Source organism: Marmota marmota, unplaced genomic scaffold, assembly GCF_001458135.2.
Source record: "Marmota marmota marmota unplaced genomic scaffold, marMar, whole genome shotgun sequence".
Lineage (NCBI taxonomy): Eukaryota > Metazoa > Chordata > Mammalia > Rodentia > Sciuridae > Marmota > Marmota marmota.
This window is the reverse complement of record NW_026000211.1, coordinates 19,109,234-19,128,845: the sequence shown is the minus strand read 5'-3', so window position 1 is coordinate 19,128,845 and position 19,612 is coordinate 19,109,234. Positions and strand designations below refer to the sequence as shown.

The 19,612-nt window shown below is 34.1% G+C and overlaps 1 protein-coding gene across 1 annotated transcript in view; it reads left to right on the top strand.

The window, feature by feature from the left end:
- The window catches only part of Spcs3 (signal peptidase complex subunit 3), a 46,937-nt gene extending 36,194 nt beyond the window's left edge, over positions 1–10,743 (top strand). Inside the window, exons 5-8 of the mRNA XM_048791767.1 lie at positions 623–696; positions 2,595–2,671; positions 6,148–6,263; positions 7,208–10,743. Coding sequence (XP_048647724.1) covers positions 623–696; positions 2,595–2,671; positions 6,148–6,263; positions 7,208–7,340 — 400 coding nt within the window. The 3' untranslated portion in view covers positions 7,341–10,743. The remainder of the gene's footprint in view (positions 1–622; positions 697–2,594; positions 2,672–6,147; positions 6,264–7,207) is intronic.
- Positions 10,744–19,612: the final 8,869 nt, after the last annotated feature.

Sequence of the window (19,612 nt, the reverse complement as noted above, 5' to 3'; positions counted from 1 at the left end):
TTTTTTTTGTTAGATACTGTTCTAAATTCACATAGACCTGGGTTGGAAGTCAGCACTGCCATTAAGGTCTATGAGGGCTTAGAATGTGTTTGAAACACTGAATAAATGTTTGGTGTTGAGAAAGTTTCTTACTCTTTTGAACCTTAATTCCTTTTTATTCAAAATGAAGGCAATGCCTAATTGGTAGCCTTATGAAAGTAATTTGAGGTAATTGTGAAAAATACAAAGTGGATTAGACATGTGGTAAAGCATTCAATAAAGAGCAGCTGTTATTTTAGTTTTCCATATTGCCTTGTAGTCATATGTAATCTTAAATCTACCCATCCTCCTGCTGTCACCAGTATTTAAAGTCTTTTTTTTTTTTTTTTTTTTAGCAGTTCTTATGTCTTCCCTTGAGTTTTCTTAGAGATTTCTTAAGGTATTTGAAAATAATTGAAGACCTTTTTTAAAATATTGAATTATAATGTTTACCCTGTTTTCACACTAAAGATTTCTCTGTTTTTTACTTGTTTCTTTGTGGAATTGCTGTTCCACCTCTATACCAACTAGATCTTTAAATTATTATGTGAATAGTGTATGCCTTTATTATAAAGGATGGTAAAACTTTTATCTTTACTTCTAGAAAAAATGTAGAAGACTTCACTGGACCAAGAGAAAGAAGTGATCTGGGATTCATTACATTTGATATAACTGCTGATATCCTTTAAGGAAATATTTATTTTCTTTTTCTGTAGTTTTGTAATGAGAAATATGTTGCTTAGAGATTTGGGGGACAGTGAGTACCACCTAGTTGAATCAACCAAACTTTGGAAGAAATCCTGTCACATATATTTTCATCAGCTAAATAGTTTTAATACTTGTTCATACTTAGAGAAAACTGTAGATTCATGAGTTAGTTGTGTGTATGTAATTTTAAATTCTTCCTTAAAGTGATTGCAATCTATGCATGAATCTCTTTGTGAAAAAAATTAATAAAATTAGATCATTTGAATTAAAGAAGGAAAAATGTTATCAGAGCTCAGTCTGCCTGAAATATTTCATGTACAGTCTCAAAGAATCACTATCTTATGATAGAGGAGAGAAACATGTTTAAAAAGTGAATTACATTTGTAATGGTTCAAATGGCTGTTATTGAAATGAATGTTTTAAATCATGTTAACATTTTGTTATTGTAGTTCTTGTTATAAGTACTCATAGAACAGTCAAAGAAATCTTAATGAAAAGAATGACTTTAAGGGGATGGTTTAATTATTTTCTCCTTATCCTGAGTTTCCATCTCTTAACAACTCTGGTTATTTTGGCCACTTTAGTCTTATTTAGGCTTATATGTAAATATATTGGCAATGTTGTTCTCTGCCATTTCTGACCTGATCCTATCTGCCTTTCTAAGACCCATGATTTAAAATGGTCATGGAGATTGAACAGTCTGAACTTGTGTAGAGCAACTATCTGAACAATTGAAGCAGATAATATGCCTGGGGAATTTTTCTTCAGTTCCTACTATCTTGGAATACCTTTTAATTTTTTAGAAATTACTGAATTTATAAGTAGACTAGGAATTAGTTCTAAAGGAACCTTTTTAGGAAGTAGAATGTGCCATCAGGCAAGTCTTACCCTAAACTTTGTGTGCTTTTAAGTCTTGACATCATTTAAAAAAAATCTATACAAGCAGTGTAGATCTAGTATGAAAGTAGTCATTTTGTGTATCTGGAGAATAACAGTGAAATTTCCTGATATCTTCACTATATGTTACCAATCTCACTGTTTATAGTTTATTTGGGTTTTCTTAATGCTGAAAATACTTGAAATTGTAGCTGTTATTGTAAAGAACTGTCCTAGACTTCTCAATTGCAAACAAGTGATTCTTAGTGGCTACACATAATTAAAAGTAGAATGTAACAAACCTGTTGCTATAAATATATAAATATACATAATAAAATGACAGTTTACATATGATATTTAATAAAATACAAATATAAAACTCTGCTCATGTGGAGGTACCAGTATGTAGTTTAACTCTAGTTGAAAGTGTACCTCTTTCCCCCAGGCTGAATGGTACCTAGTTAGCATTCGTTTGCTTCTTACCAAAGCGCTTTGTGTAGACATTTTGATTTCTATGGACACGTAACAAAAGGAACATACATTTTACTGTACTTGGCTAATAACTTGAACTTAGTTCATGTTTGCATATTGTTAAATAGTGGTGATTTGGTTATACTTTAGAGCTCTAGTATTTCATGAATATCCATGAAATTATAATTCATCTTTCTTTTGGACATAGTGGGTTAATATTAGAAATCTAAATTTTGGATTTTTTGTTATTTTCTTGTTAATCAAGGTATCTTAGCTGGTAATACTTGCAGGAGTAGGGAGCATGCTGACCTTACATTCTTTTTTGGCTTTGGAATGGGTTGGATTTTATAAAATATTTATCCTCTGTATTATTAAATTAGTGACTCAGTATGTTTCTGGACCACCTCTCCTTTTTTTCTATTTTAGTGTTAGTATTGCTGTGGACAATTAATTGAAGATAACAAAGATCTTTTAAAAGCTGTGTGCTGCCTTCTGTCTTGTATATTCCTTAATTTGTTTACATTTAGAGAATATATTTGATTGGAACGTTAAGCAGTTGTTTCTTTATTTATCAGCAGAATATTCAACAAAAAATAATGTAAGTGTATGTATTTAAGCATTTAAAAAATTTTTTTTTTTAGTTGTTGATGTACCTTTATTTTTTTCATTTCTGTGTGGTGCTGAGAATTGAACCCAGTTCCTCACATGTGCTAGGCAAGTGCTCTACCACTGAGCTACAACCCCAGCAATTAAAGCATATTTTAATAGTTACTTAAAACCTTATTCTTTATGCACGACAAATAGAGATGTTCATATATTAAAAATATCTGACCTGCATAGCTTAGTAAACACTCACAACCATATGGAGAGGTGACTCTGCTAAGAACATTTTCTCTCTCTGGTAGCCTCTCTCTTTTTTTTTTTTTTTTCTGTATGTACTGTAGCTCCTTAGCATTGTGGCTTCCAGAATGGTGTGTATGCACAGTAATTGATAGGTATATAAGGGATATTAGAGTTTCTGTTATGTATTTCCCAATTAAAATTAAAAGAAAAATTTAAGCTGTATTAATAGTTGCTTTGCAAACTCACATTAATATTTATTCAGTCCTTATCAGATGGTCACATGCCATGGAAATATTCTGGAGGAAGAGAAGGAATTCTCAGTGCCCAGAGGTTGACCGTACTACCTAATATATTCATTTATTCACTTTTAGCATTTTACAAAATATTGTAGTATATAGGGGATTGTATTATCAAGTTCTAAATAATTGCTATTAAATAGAAAAATAGCTAAAAAAAAAAAAAAATGTCCTGCAAAGAAAAGAAAGATTGAAGATAACGCTGATGTTCCAACACATTAACAATAGGAAAATGGTAGATCCCATATGTCTGTTCTTTAAATCATGTTAAAGGATTAAAACAAAACAAAAAAAAACCCAAAACACCTAAGTAAACTAATTAAAAGAGGAGAGAATTCCATTAGTTAAGATTATTTGAAATGAAAATTTGCATTAACTGTCAATGATAAATAGTACATGTATATTATATACATAATAAATAAAGGGCATGGCTTAGTTTATGCTCAAAGTAATTTATGATCAAAAACTCTTGTAGACTATTTCTAGTGGTAAGATGAGAAATGGTGCTTAACTCTGAATTACGTATGAAATGAGGAAGTACTAGTGCTGCTCAGCTATATGTTTTTTAAGCTGAATGTTCTTTTATCCACAGTTGAGAATAGAAAGCTACTTGACAACATAAATAAATCAACAGAATTTGAGGTCTGGTTAAAGCTTTCATTATGAAGATAGGTAATCAAAAGCTGTGAAGATTACTAAAAATTTTTGAATCATCTGAGATTATTTAAAAATGTATCCTTGTACCAAATATTTGTATTTTCTTTTTAAAAAATCTATGATAATGAGCTGCTTTGGTAGTGTTAATAAATCATATATCTTCAATTAATATCTCTGCTTATTGAGAACTGTTTTCCTTTGTTTTGGAATTGTATGAAATTCATCAATCTGAGTACTTGAAGTAGTCTTTATAGTTTATAATAAATTTTATAATTAAAACCTATCAGGGCTAGAGTTGTAGCCACAGTGGTTCAGTGGTAGAGCGCTTGCTTGGCATATGTGAGGCCCTGGGTTCAGTTCTCAGCACCACATAAATAAATAAAACAAAAGATCCATTGACAACTAAAACAACAACAATAACAACAACACAAAAACTATCATACTAGTAGATAAAACACATCAAAATGATTTATTTTGTGATTGAAGGTGATAAGTTTAGTCTGATTTAGCGCTCTGTTGCAGGTTAGGGTAGGCGTTAGGATATTTATATAGAATCTTGTTAAATCTTCTTAGGTTCTATTTTTAGTATTGATACTGAAGGTATAAAGTAGTAGACTGAAAATATGTAAGCAAATATAGGAATTATAATGTTGGTTATATGTTGTTGAGTTTCTTTTTTTTTTTTTTTTTCTTGGTTCTAGGGATTGAACTCGGGTGATTTAACTTTTGAGCTACATCCCTAGCCCTTTTCTATTTTTTGAGACATCCTCTCGATAAGTTGCTTAGAGCCTCTCTGAGTTCAGGCTCATCTGGGACTTGTCCTCTTTGTCTCAACCCTTTGAGTTGCTGGGATTATAGGGACATTCCACTGCTCGTGTCTTAAGTATAGTGGTTTTTACAGGTTTTCATCAGTGTAGGCTAGAGATAGATTGTAGTTAAAGATTGGTCTGTGTTTTATTTGAACTATATTTGTTTTCAAGGAAAATATACATTAATCAGAATTTTTAGCACTTCAATTAATTATACACTTATTTTGAAAATAATAGGTGTTTCGTTAGGCTGTGGGACTATTGGGATGAAAAAGTTTTGATTCTTGTCCTTCAGCATCAACAAAATGTTAAACAGAAAAAGCTATTCCTGATAGAGTAGCAACTATACACAAACATTGACAGGTTTCAACAAATTGTTGAAATAACTGTAACCTTTATGATTAATGTACCAAAAATATATTTATAATCCTGGTTTACCCTAGCATAACTAGTAGGAAAATGCTAGTTTGGAACTTCCCCAGCATCTCTGGGCCCTTTAGTTTTTATTTTGAGACAAGGTCTTGTTAAGTTGCCAAAGCTGATCTTGAACTTGTTGTTGTCCCACCTTAGCCTCCCAAGTTGCTGGGATTACAGGCATGTGTCACCAAGTCCAACTATTTCTTCAGTCTTAATGATTTTTAATATTTTTAATATTAGAAAGAGGTTTTAAGATGTTGGTTTAAGCCCTGTTTTAGAAATAACTTCTCGTATTTCTTTTCAGTTAAGGTAGTCATAACATATTGAGCATTCAGCCTCACTAGCTGATGGATGATAGCTTCCATGAGGACAAATTCCTTGATATTTAGTAGGAGTGACAAGTTTTTCTTTCCATTTTATACTCTTAATTTTTGTGGAACTTGGTTGTAATACATTGAAATAAAGTGGCTTTAAAGAATTATCTGATATCTAGAATTCTGCCATGATAAAAACAGTGATGCACATTTTATTGTAAAGGGGGAAAAGATGTTATGCATTCATTTCTTTGGTGTTTCCTTGATAATTTTAAGTTCTTGAAGATTCATCCATTTTCCTGACATCATCTCACGTTAACTTGGATTAGCTCACTGTGTTTTCCCAGTATCATCCAGGGTCCACTCTGAGATGGACAGTATTAGAAATTTCACAGAGAAAAGAGATTTAAAAGAATATTTCCTATGCAAGGATTCTAAGGATATTGCTTTTTGGAGAGCATATAGATATTGAACCTTTTAGTAAGGTCTGAGGGCCTTATATAATAGAGTTGACTGAGTAAAAGGAATGATTTCCTTAGGGAAATAATTTTTCTCTCCATGAAAAGTTTGTCCCCTTCTTTATATTATCTACTAGTACACATTTGGTATGCATCAAGATTTTAGCAAATCTGTCCAAGTTGGGTTCCTTCATATGTGAAATTATTTAATTATTAATACTTTTAAATGATAAGATGCTGTTTCTGATGAGTTACCTAATTAATTTTCATTTTAATGTAGGCTCTGAACCAGGTTGTCCTCTGGGACAAGATTGTTCTGAGAGGTGATAATCCGAAGCTGCTGTTGAAAGATATGAAAACAAAATATTTTTTCTTTGATGATGGAAATGGTCTCAAGTGAGCACTTTTTTATTTTTTAACATTTAGTAAAATGTGAAAGAGAAAGATGTAATGTGTTTTCATTTTAAAAAAATATTAGAGGGTAAAAAGGAAAATTGGGAGAGAGGTATTTATGTAGCTCTGAATGGAAGATTGGGAAGAAATATAAATTGGGATCTAAGATAAGTAATTTGTTCTCTTGCAGTTTGTAAAATGTAATGGTCCAAACTAATAAAGGCATACAGCTTCTACTCTTACGTGTACAGGGAGTATAGGATTACTTATATAAGGTAGCGCTATGATTGTCAAATTAAAGGTTTCCTTTCTAAACATGAATCAGAGAAACCTTAATGAGAAAGCAGTGCATTGGGTCTTGGAATTGATACTCAGGTTTCTAATATTGGTTCTCTTGGCTTTTCTAAACTTCTGTTGCTCATACAAAACGAGGGAATCAATGATTGACCTCTCAGGTCATTTTTGCTTCTTACACTTTCTGAGGTATTATCAGAAAGAATTTTAAAAGAATTTTAAAACCAGACCTACATATTTACAAATAAGAATTTCAGATCATAATACATTTTGATTTGCTCCAGTTTGTGAAACTAGATAATGACAGAATTAGGCTTCAAATCATTGTCTTCTGATTCCTAGCACAGGTCTCATTTTATATTCACTGTGTTTCTTGCATGTAAGCTTTTTAGTTGTTATTAACTGCAGTTGTGAATAAGTTTAGATTGTTTTTTTAAGGGATTCAATGTAATGTAATTCAAATGTAATACTGGTGTCTTTTAGCATTGTCCTCAGATTTCAAGTGAGAAGAGAAAATAGTTCTGTTTACAGCTTAGAATTCCTGTTAGGAATAACTAGTTATAAAATATTTGACACCTCAGTGCTTGTTTTAAAATGTTTTTATTGAACTATAAGTGTTTCTGCTGACTTCTGTTTATTATATCTTTTTATAGGGGAAACAGGAATGTCACTTTGACCCTATCTTGGAACGTTGTACCAAATGCTGGAATTCTACCTCTTGTGACGGGATCAGGACATGTATCTGTCCCATTTCCAGATACATATGAAATAACGAAGAGTTATTAAATTATTCTGAATTTGAAACAACATATTTTTATACTTAATGAATTATATCTCATTTATCTTTTCCCTTGCACCTTCATTTGTTTTGGGTTGTTACTTTGTGGGTTTTTTTGGTTTGTTTTTGTTTTTGATGTAGAAGTAACATCAAAAGGCATATTTGAAGGGAAAGGTTAATAGCATACTCAAACTTAACCTTAAAAACAAGGCTATCAGAGATAGCTATATCTCTGATATAAGAATAAGGCTATAAGAATAAGGCAACAACATAATAAGAACTTGGTATATATTTGAAGTATTCCCTGTATTTCCATTATTTTTTATGGAATATAAAGTGAGCATGAAGGGTTGTTAAAACTTTCAGGTGCCTGTAGAGTTATAAGAACTCTGAATTTTATGCTTGGCATTCATGCAAGTTCACATTGGTTGTGACTTAGATGTAGACATTTTCTTTTATCTCTTTTAGTGTATGTTAGATTACTGGAAAAATTAATATAGTTATTCGTTAGAAGCCTGGTTTACAAAAAAGCCAAAAGTGATAGAATTTTATTCCATTTGTTTTAGGATACCCATAATGTGTGTTTTTCTTAGATGACTAGCAGCTTTCTCCACTTAAATACTAAATACCTCTTCTATGTTGTAAATCATTCAAACTCATTTTTATAAGTCTCAAGTCAACCAAATGTGTGTCTTTTAGTGCTATCTCTAAAAATGTTCCTTTGTGTATCTTTATATACTTTTTAGCATTGCCATTGAAAGTTGAAAATCTTTGCATGATTTACCTTTGAGTTAAGTTTGTTCTTATGAGCATGCCAAGTGCCACTAAGTGGTAATTATTTGCAATTATCCATAGGTTCAAATTTTAATAATTATTGGAATAGTAATAATATTTGGCAGTGTGCTTTTCCATTTACAAAGCACTCTTGTGTTTTATGTTAGCCTCAATAATCCAAGGAGGTAAGTAGTGCAAATGTTAGTTCTTTGCAGATCAAGAAACTGAAACTCAGAAGTTTATTGAATCGCTCCAAAGTTAAGTAGCAAGGAATGAAGTTAAAACTTGAGCTCACATCTCAAGGTACTCTTAAGCTTATCCTTTCTCTTACACCTCAGTTTACAGACTAATCAAATTTGACTTGTAATTGTCATTATGTTTTTTTTATTACTCCAGACACCCTTTGTATCACTCTTAGAAGATGATTCCCATTATGTATGAAAGCGACTAATTTTCAAGTTGCCAACAACTTAACATAGTGGTAATATCTCATTTTCCACATAAATTCATTTTACTCACATTAAAAGTATAAAAAATGTAAATGTGTGAAAAAATAATGTAGAGATTAAATACATAATACATAATTGAGCATATGAGCATATTTAAGATGATTTATTTTTTCTGTAGAGGAGAAATAAACATCCTCAAAGGTAGCAATTGTAAATTATTATTAAAAGCAAGACCAAGCACTGTAGTACACTATCAGCAACAACCAAAAAGGGCTAATATTTTCTAAGAATAGTTTAAATTAAATAAAATTTGTTTTGTTTACCTAATGAAATACATCACTGTTTAGTTACATTCATTTTTGACAGCTATCATATGTGGTTCATATAAAAGCATGTACATGTGAGTTTTTAAACCAGCAAAAAAGGTCAAAGTTATAATATGAATACTAGACTGGGTTTGGCTCCCAGCTTTTTCATTAAACTTTTCAGGGTCTCAGTTTCTGTATCTGTAAAATGACAGAGTTGGAGTAGTTATATGGTGATTCTTCACACAAATCTATAAAATTTGTTTTATCTGTTCAGCTAAGAGATTGAACAGAAAAGCACTTTAGTGATGTGAAGATGGGAAGATGATTAAAAGGTTAGCACATAAGTCATACTGATCTGACTATTGCTGTTACACATTTTACACCTACAAAATTTAACTTTACTTACTTTATACAAATATTAGACATGTAAACTTAAAATCTGCAGAAGTAAAAAACTTATAAAAACTGGGAATGTTGTGATTAAATCAGGCTTGCTCAGTAAGCCTGAAATATTAACCAGACATGGATTCTAGTTTAATAGGTGTTATACCTTTGGGGTGAGTGGATCTATTACTCTAAAAGAGATTATTATTGAAATTGAGTTACGGTTTGTTCATTTGACAAGCCCCCTTTTTGGGAATTTGGTGAGGGAGAGAAATAGACCCCACCAGTTCAATATGGATGAAGTTTTTCATTTTTACTGAACTAAGGGAAAATGCTCAGGATTAAGAATGCTTCAACATGGGAATAAGGAATCTGCATCTCAGGAACTCATTTTTGGGTGTGCTCAGCTTTATTAGTTTACCATAATTCTACTTTTTGAAAATTTGATTTGTGTTCAGTTTGATAACCATCTCCTTGGTCTCAGTGTTTTAAAGAGGTCTCATCAAGTCTCTACAAAGACACAAGGCTTCAGACGTATAACGACCTAAGTATGACCAGAAATATTGGAGCTCGGAGATTATTCTGAGCAAAGAGAATAATAATTACTGGATACTTATTTAAAGTAATTACAGTTAGAAGTGAATTTAATTTTAAAATGTAGCACTCATCCTTTAGCAGTTTAACCTTGGAAAACTGGCTAAATCAGTGTTTTTTATTTCCATACTTGACTACCTTTAGTTTTTCTCTGCTGAAAGGAAAATTACAAAAAGCTTCAGAAATTCCTAAGGTTGTAATAGGAAATGGATTATTTTGAATTTCCTTTCCTGGACTTATTTTGTAGTTCTTTGGTGGATCTGGCCAGCCAATTAAAAGCTTTGGAGTTGGGGTGTCAAATTAACAGGTGTTACTTTATAATACTTTGAATTGACTTGTAATAGATTTATGGGGGAAAACTCCATAAGCTGTGAACATAAATCTATCCATTTCAAAAGCTTTCCTTGCTTTTAGCAGAGAGCCTGTGTACATTACATGAAACTGCCAATAGTTTAAAGGATTTATTTCAAAAAGTTGTTGCATGTTTTGATGCAATTTGGAAAATTGTTTACTTCAAAAACACAGATTCACAAGAAAAAAATCCATAAAAATGTGTTTGAGGATTTTCATAATTGCAATAAATATTCAGCATTTTTTCTAATGAAAATGAATTTTGTTTAAGAGTAAAAGTATGCATTTTGAAAAACTTTCAGATTTATGCTTTTTATGTGAAGCTGCTGAATTAAAAGTAAAAGGAAGAAACCAAGTCTAGTATGTTTTGGGGGGTGGGGTAGACGGGAGGCAGTTAATTACACCTAAATTATCTTCTCCAGGGACTGTATGCTCCTATACTAGACTGTAAGCCCTTTGAGGACAGGCTGTTGGATTTATCTTTGTACCTTCCCCAGCACCTAGCATAGTGCCTTGCACATGATAGGCACCCAATAAATATTGATAATGAAGCTATTGTGTTTCTGATATGGCCAAAATATGGGGACTGTCTGTAATTAACACCTTTTTCCTTTGTAACTGTTATTTTTTTTCATTCTTGAGCTCCTCCTGACTTTAGATGAAACTATTCTTCCTCCTTGCTTTCAAGCTCATTTGACTATCCAACTTAGGTAAATGGTGCTCTTGCTCCAAGTACTCCGACCTATGTTGTCCCAGGCCTTTCATAAGGAAATAGATTTTATTTATTATTATTTTTATTTATATACTTTTGTTACCAGAGATTGAACCCAGGGGTGCTTAACATTTGAGAACATCAAACCCTTTTTAGTTTTGCGACAAGGTCTCCCTAAGTTGCTTAGGGCCTTGCTAAGTTGCTAAGGCTGGGTTTGAACTTGTGATCCTCATGCCTCAGCCGCCTGATCATTGGAGACAGGTGTACACCACCACACCTGGTGGCAATATGCTATTTTTTAAAAATATATTTTTCTAACTGATGGACCTTTATTTTATTTATTTGTTTATATGCGATGCTGAGAGTCAAACCCAGCATGTCACACATGCTAGGCAAGTACTCCACCACTAAGCCACAACCCCAGCCCTGCAATATGCTGTTTTAAGCTAAGCTTCAAATGCTGTTTCAATCCTTTTATATCATGAGATTATCTTCCCCCACCCCCAGTGAACCTAGGTTTGTTAGAAGTAAACACATTCCGTTAAATTTAGAGTCTGCATATTTGCCACCTCAATGAGTGCAGTGTCCAAAGCTAGCTCCCCCAATACACCATAACCTGTTGGAAAAATAATGGAATTCTAGGCAACTATAGTGCACTGTTGTGTGGCTAATTTAGCTTATCCATTGTCTGTGAGTAGTTCTCCTTTCTTGAACTTTAATTATTACTGCACTGGGTTCAAGGCCTGAGTAATAAGAAAGCAAAATGATGGTGGCTGGTGGTAAAATATATCTTTTTTACTTTAACACTTTAAAATCCCAACAAACCTAGCTTGAAGACAAACATGCATGTTTAAAGCTCTGGGAAAAATGGGTTGAAATGTACAGCTGACTGAAAGCCGAATGTGTTTAGTTAGCCTCTATCCTTGGGCTTATTGACTCTGATTCAACTTCACTGCTACCACACATGTATCATCTGACTGCACTGAACCACTGAATTGTGAAAATTCTACTTTTTCTCTTTTTCCACTCAGAAAAAAGGAACAAAACAAAATGCTATCAAGACACTAGTAAAAAATACATGCATTTAGACTAGATTTTTTTTTTTTTTAACCTAAGTTTATACATCAGGGATGTGAGATCAGCTAGCTTTTGCTTTTGGTTTCGTTTCTCCGCAGTCCTTGGGATATTTTCTCTCTCCTCTCTCCAGGTGAAGTATTAAAAACAATTCTGAGTTCAGTAGAAATGAATGCGTTATTTCTATAGAAAGGTATCTAATAGGTATACCTTAGTGTATCCAAAGAAACCTTGAGCTTGAAGGACCTTCCTTTTCCTGTGTGTAATTTTATACACATTCTAATAGGGAACAGACACGTGAGCCACGGGAACCTGAGGTTACGGGGATAATTATATAAACTGGGTTCACTGTGTTGACCCCTACATTTTTTTTTTTTTTTTGTATCAGGGATTGAATCTTAACCACTAGGCTATAACCCTAGCCCTTTTTTATTTTTTATTTGGAGACAAGGCCTTGCTGAGTTACTTTGCTTAGGGCCTCACAAAGTTGCCAGGGCTGGCTTTGAACTTGAGATCCTCCTGCTTCAGGAGGATCTAAGCGGCTGGGATTGCAGGCGTGCACCATTGCACCTAGTTATTTTTTATTGGTTTGTATTAGTTATACACATTAGAATCCATTTTGACAAATGCATGGAATGTAATTTGCTGTAATTATCTAGTACTAAGCTATAAATACCTAGTACTTTTGTTTACCCTCCCCCTCTTCCTTTTATGTATCTTTCTATTTGCTTACAGACTTTTTTTTTTTTTTTTTAAGTTAGTGTCTTGTGGCTATACATAATGGTGAGGGCCAGTGTAGTATATTCATATATGTACATAGGAAATTTAGGTCAGATTGATTCCATGCTTTTCCCATATCCTGTCTCCTCTCTTCCCCTCAGTCCCCACTGATATTTATTTTGATGGAATCCCCTCCCCTATTTCTTCTCTATTTTCTCATTTTAGACTAGCTTCCACTTCCCAGACAAAATATTTGATCTGAATTTCTAGGATAGTCTTATTTCACTTAGCATTATAGTCTCCAGTTCATCCATTTACGAGCAAATGCCATAAAGTCATTCTTTATGGCTGAGCAATACTCCATCGGGTACATTTACCACATTTTCTTTATCCATTCACCTACACTGGTTCCACAGCTTGGCTCTTGTGAATTGTGCTGCTATAAATGTTGATGTAGCTGCATCCCTATAGTATGCTGATTTTAGATCTTCTGGGTATATATGGAGAAGTGGAATAGCTAGGTCATACACTGATTCCATTCCTAGTTTTTTTGAGGAATTTCCATACTGCTCTTTAGACTTGTCCTAACCAACATTATTTGTATTCTTGACAATTGCTATTCTGATTGGAGTGAGATGAAATCTAAATGTGGTTTTGATTTGCATTTCCCATTTTCTCATATATTTGTTGGCCATTTGCATTTCTTTTGAGAAATGTCTAGTTCTTTTGCCCATTTATTAATTAGGAAAACTACACCATTTACAGTATCCTCAAGCACACACAGACACACACACACATCCCTTGGGAATTAATCTAATGAAGGAGGTGAAAGAACTCTACAATGAAAACTATAGAACACTGAAGAAATTAAAGACCTTAAAAGACGGAAAGACCTTCCATGTTTATTGTCAAAATAGCTATTCTACCAAAAGTGTTATAAAGGCTCAATGCAATCCCCATCAAAATACAAATGATGTTCTTCACAGAACTAGAAAAAGCAGTACCAAAATTCATTTGGAAAAACAAGAGGCCCAGAATAGTCAAAGCAATCCTGAGCAAAAATAGCAATGTTGGTGGCATCACAATACCAGACTTCTAATGATACTCCAGAGCTCTAGTAACAAAAACAGCACGGTATTGGCACCAAAACAAAGACCACTAAAATAGAAGAGGCAAACCCACAAAACTAGTTATCTGCTACTAGATAAAGTTACCAAAAATACATTGGAGAAAAGATAGTCTTTAATGGTGCAGGGAAAACAGGGTATCCATATGTAGAATGCCACTTGACCCCTATCTGTCACCCTGCACAAAAGTCAACACAACTGGATTCTGGTCTAGGAATTAGACCAAAAACTGCAACTGCTAGAAAAGAAAGTAGGCCCAATACGCCAAAATGTTGGCACAGTAACCGACTTCTTTAAGAAGACTCCTACGGTTCAAGAAATAAAACCAAAAATCAATGAGTGGGATGCCTGAAGTTAAAAATCTGCACAGCAAAGGAAATGTGTGAAGGGAGAGCCAACAGAATGGGAGAAGATCTTTGCCACCTGTTCCTCAGATAGGGCGTGCTTTCTTTTTTAAAAAGCTGTTTCCCTGTAGCCCTGCCTGGCTTAAATTGGCAGGATATGTTATGCTCCTCAGCAGACTACCTATTATCTGCAGGAGAAATGCAGGCCAGCAATACCAATAAGAACACAAGTCATCCTGAAGTTGGGGACTTTTGTGATACAGACCGGATCCCAGAACTCAGATAAGAATAATTTCCCCTAACCACAAAATCTGTAAGAACAGGTTTTATCTACGGGTTTTATTTATAATGTATTAGTATGGACCAAAGTGACCTAGAATTGTAACACTGGAAAATTGAAAGCCTGATGTCATCCTGAAGTCAGCCAAAAGTCAAGTGGTAGACATGGGTGGGACCCTGGACATGGCTGGAGGGCAGTAGGAGTGTGTGGTCCTCCTCTCTGACATGACCCATTCTCTTTCTTTAGAAGATTCCCTTTTCCTATCCTTTCAAATGAACTCGGCCTGTTATTCTTAGTGACATGTCTGATTTCTTTCCGGCATAACTGCAGGAGTCAGAATTGGAGTCAGAATTGGAAGTCGTGGAGGACTCCGAGGCCGCCTCAGTTTTATGGCAGGCCTCTGCCCTGCAATAATCCCACTTGTTTATCTGTGAATGAATTTTGGAAGCCCTGCAATAATCCCACTTGTTTATCTGTGAATGTATTTCGGAATTGGGCATCTGGGAGTTGAAAAGTAGAGGGGCCGAGCATAGAATTATTTATTTCAGACAAAAGAGCCTCTGCTCTTACAAAGGTTAATGTTTCTGTGTTTCTACGCCTCATTCCCTTTTAGGGACTTTTTAGGGACTTGAAATGGTTGTAGCCTCCTGGGTAAATGAATTAGTACAGAGTGGGAGGGAATCTACTGGCTGTGGGTGAGGAGGAGGAATGTTCTCAGATGCACTGAGGGATCCAAAACAAAGTAATTTAAAGGGAGTTGGATCCTGAAACTCTTCTCAAAGTTGTGTGGGCATCTCTCAGGTTTATTTTAGAAGTCTGGGGCTTGTCCCATTGCACAGCCTCTGCTGCTGCTTTAAGAATTCCCTTAATGCTGTTAATGCTATATATGCAGAGACAACTCAAAACTACCAATAATTTAGTTGGAAATCATTCATTTTATAAAAGTTTTCAAATGCCATTTTAGAAGAAGAGACTGATTGCTACTGATAGTTACTCTCAGCTCCACATTTGAGGGCATAATTAAACACTCAGTTAAAATAACACCAACCGAGAGCTATAATAGATAACATCAAGATTGCAGTGACTTAAGAAAACAAGAGTTTATTTCTGCATATTCAAGGAACAAGTGTAGTTGTTCAGACAGCTTTCACATGGTGTGCTAGGGCCCAGGTGCCTTCCATTCGTGTCTGTGACCCCAGGGTTTACAATTTTTCACTTCAAGCTGTCTGATCTGGGTTGGAAGAAAAAAGTAAGAGAAGGCTTACATGATTGGTTGGTTTGGCTCAGTAGTATCACATCACAAACTCATATTCCAGGGGTGAGAATGAATTGCACAGCCTTGCACAGATACAAGTGGCATGCTGGAATCACAATCTATAGAACAATCACTTCTCAAAAACAACCGTACATGGCAGGAAGCATGAATCTTGCATTACTTATATTCTATTTTTGCTTATGTTCACCAGCTTAAATTGATCATGCTGTAACAGCTCAGTAGGGAATAATGAACTGATTATTGTGAGAATTTTAAAATATTTTTTCTGTATCTTGTCTGTAGTGTGTAAGCATTTAGGATTTTCTGAAGATGAACATAATAGATTTATGGGTTAAGGGTCTAATCTGTATTGGGCATGAAACTCACCATATACAGCTAGTTATTCTATTTTAGTACTCTATCCAGAACTATTTTTTTCTTGCTCAGTGTTATGATTTGGATATATGGTGTCCCCCAGAAGCTCATGCATGAAACAGGATAATTCAGAGATGAAATGATTAGATTATGAGGTGTGGTCTAATCAGTGGATTCATTTACAGACATGGATTAACTGGGTGGTAATTGTAAGCAGGTAGGGTGTGGCTGGAGGAGATAGGTCACTGGGGGCATGCTTCCGGGGTTTATATTTTGTCTCTGGTGAGCAGAGCTCTCTGCTTCCTGATTGCTGTGTCCTGAACTGCTTTCCTCCATATTCTTCTACCATGATGTTCTGCCTTACCTCAGGCCCAGAACAATGGAAAGGACTGTCTATGGACTGAGACCCCTGAAACCCTCAATGCCAAATAAATTTTTTTCCTTTTCAAAAATTGTTCTTGTCAGGTCTTCTGATCACAATAATAAGACACAAAGCTAACTAAAACACATAGTTTAGATGTCCCCACCCCTCCCCTATTGATGCTATTTATATCACTTCATTCAATTCAGATATGCAAAGGATCTCTAAATGCTGCTCAAAATGTTAGCTTTAATCCACAGTTGCCCATGTTTGGACTTGGAAGGGATACCTGGAGTGTGACTCAGTTATGTGTAGGTAATTTTAAACATTTAGGACTTGTCAAAACTGCTGGGATCACCATAGGTTTGATATAAGAAACATAAAACACAATTTGTTTCACTGAAATCACACCACCATATGTACACGCTGTAGTCACTTCTAACTTCCTTACTATCCTCAAACTTGCCAAGAAGATTCCTGCTATAGGGTTTTCACTCATTTCTTTTTTCTGGATGATGATGATGATGATGATGATGATGATGATGATGATGATGATTAACTTTGCAGTGTTATTCTTTATAGCTCTTGTTGCCCCCTGAGACTGATTACACACACACACACACACACACACACACACACACACACACACACACTTTAATTGATTGTCAGTTTCATGGTAGGGAGGTTTTTGTTTCTATGTTGTTTTATTATAGGAAACAATACATATTTGCTGAGTAAATTGAATTAATAAAAGGCAAGAAAATGAGAGAGTGGTTAACAAATTTTATGTGCTGTCTACAGTAAGTGTCCTTGGGAGATTGATTACCAAGGAACTCCTGCAGAGATTTGAAGATATTCAAGTCCCTTATGGAAAATATTATAGTGTTTGCATATAACTTATGCACATTCTACCTTATACTTTAAATCATCTGAAAATTGCCTATGGTTCCTAGTACAATGTACATGCTATGTAAGGAGCTGTTAGATAATCGGTAAAGTGACAAGAAAATAATGTCTGTACATGTTCAGTACATAGCCATTGTAGGTCCAGCTGCATAGTACAGGTCAACAACAAGGAGACGTTTTTCAAATGTGTTTGAAATGCAGTTGGTTGGATCTATAGATGCAGAACCTGTAGATATGGATGGTTGACTATATATTGGTTTACATGGGTGTTTTGTTTGATATAAGTCAGGCATTTCAGAATATTGCTTACCAAATTTTCTAAGGATAAATGAATTAATTTTTAGAGTGAAAAAGTTGTAGCAGTATCTCATGGTGATAAATGCTGAATATTAAATAGTGGAAGGAGAGGGATACAGAATAATTTATATTTGAAATGGATTAAGTAAAGGATAATCAAATCTTTTAAAACATATTTTTAGTTGTAGATAGACACAATACCTTTAATTTATTTATTCATGTTTATGTTGTGCTGAGGATTGAAACCAGTGCCTTACATGTGAGAGGCAAGCATTCTACCACTGAGCCACAACCCCAGCCCAAGGATAATCAAATATTTATGAGCTTATGTCATTTACCTCTTTTTTACCCTTTTAAGGGAGGAAAAAGAAATACAGAAAAGTGCATGAGATATTCGTATATGGTTTAATGAGTAATTATAAACATGTACCTCTGTAACTACTACTCCAATCAATGATTAGATGAGCACTACTACCTCAACCCTCCCACACCATACTTCTGGATCACAACCTCTTCTTCACTGTGTGTTCATTTTTGTATGAGTGGTTTTCTTGCTTTATTTGAAAGCACCTATGCTGCATCATATTAGTTTTAGTTCCATGATGAACAGTAGGATCATCTTAGTTTACTTGCAAAAATTTCTATTTCTTGCTTCAATGAGGGTTAATGATTGGATATACTCCTCATGTCTACAGAATCTATTCCAGAATCCAGATTGAAAGCACTGTTCCTTTTGGGACACTGAAGAGCAGTAGCATTCCTGGAAACTCTTAGAGCTTCCAAGAGTTACATTTCTAAGCAATGTAGTTCAGTTTTGTTTGGTTATGAATATAAGTGAAAACTTACCATAGTAATTTTGGGGGGCGTGTCCTGCTGCCTTGGATGAGTGTTAAATTTAAATGATTCATTTATATTTTGTATAAAACTGTAGTTTATTCATTTTCACCATCATGCAGTGACCTGTTGTTCTATATTGCCATCACAGCAATCCATAGAAGGCATAATTGATTGATGTGTTCTCTTACTGATGGATATTTACTGTGAATATTCTTGTTTAGGTAGTCTGGTATGTGTGTTTGTTTCTCTAAGGAATGGATCTTCAACTTTTTTGGCTTGTATATTATATGAAAGATTTTCTGAAAAATATAAAACATTATTAAGCATCAGAATTTTTCAACGTATTAAAATAATAATGTGATTTTGGCACAAATATCAACATTTTAAAGTATAAACTATCACCTTTTGCATTACTTTTAGTAAATATATTAAGTGCATCTAGAAGAATTTAAATACCATAATGATTTGATACTCAAAACATCCATTTTCTAAAGAACAAATTCTCCCTTAATGGTTAAAAATTTTATCACTTCCTATTCTCTTTCAAATTATAAATACATTTCTCTTCTCCAACAAAATTTTATTCTAATGGTAATAGTATAGAAAGAACTTTTCAAGTCTTACTGATTACCATACTTGTTGGCAGGCAACACAAGTGCATATGAAATCGGAATTGAGCTTTTTGTTTTCTGTCACCCCAATGTTTGAAGTGTTTAAAAATTTTTGTAGAGTAAGTTATTTCTGTAATTATCAATAGTGTACAACTGACAAGTCATTTTACTGGAAGTTTTGATAAATAATTGTTAAATGCAACTCTTGATGAGATGGAATCAATATGGGATAATTTGTGGTGTTTTTATTAATGAAATTGTCAACTTATCTCTTTGTTCCCAGGTTTTATCCCTTGCAGCAATGCACCATAGTAAGATTCTGGATGAGGTGTGTCTTTCTTCTGAAAAGGTTGATTGTGAAAGGGAAAACGGAAGAGGACCTCAAGCTTGGGCACACTGTCAACCAGATTAGTTTAGAAAAAGAATACAGGTGAGAGTAGAGCTGATTTCCATAAAGCAGTCTATTCCCATGTACAAAGTTTCATGTTCCTCCTAATTAAAGAGCAGTACTCTCCATATAT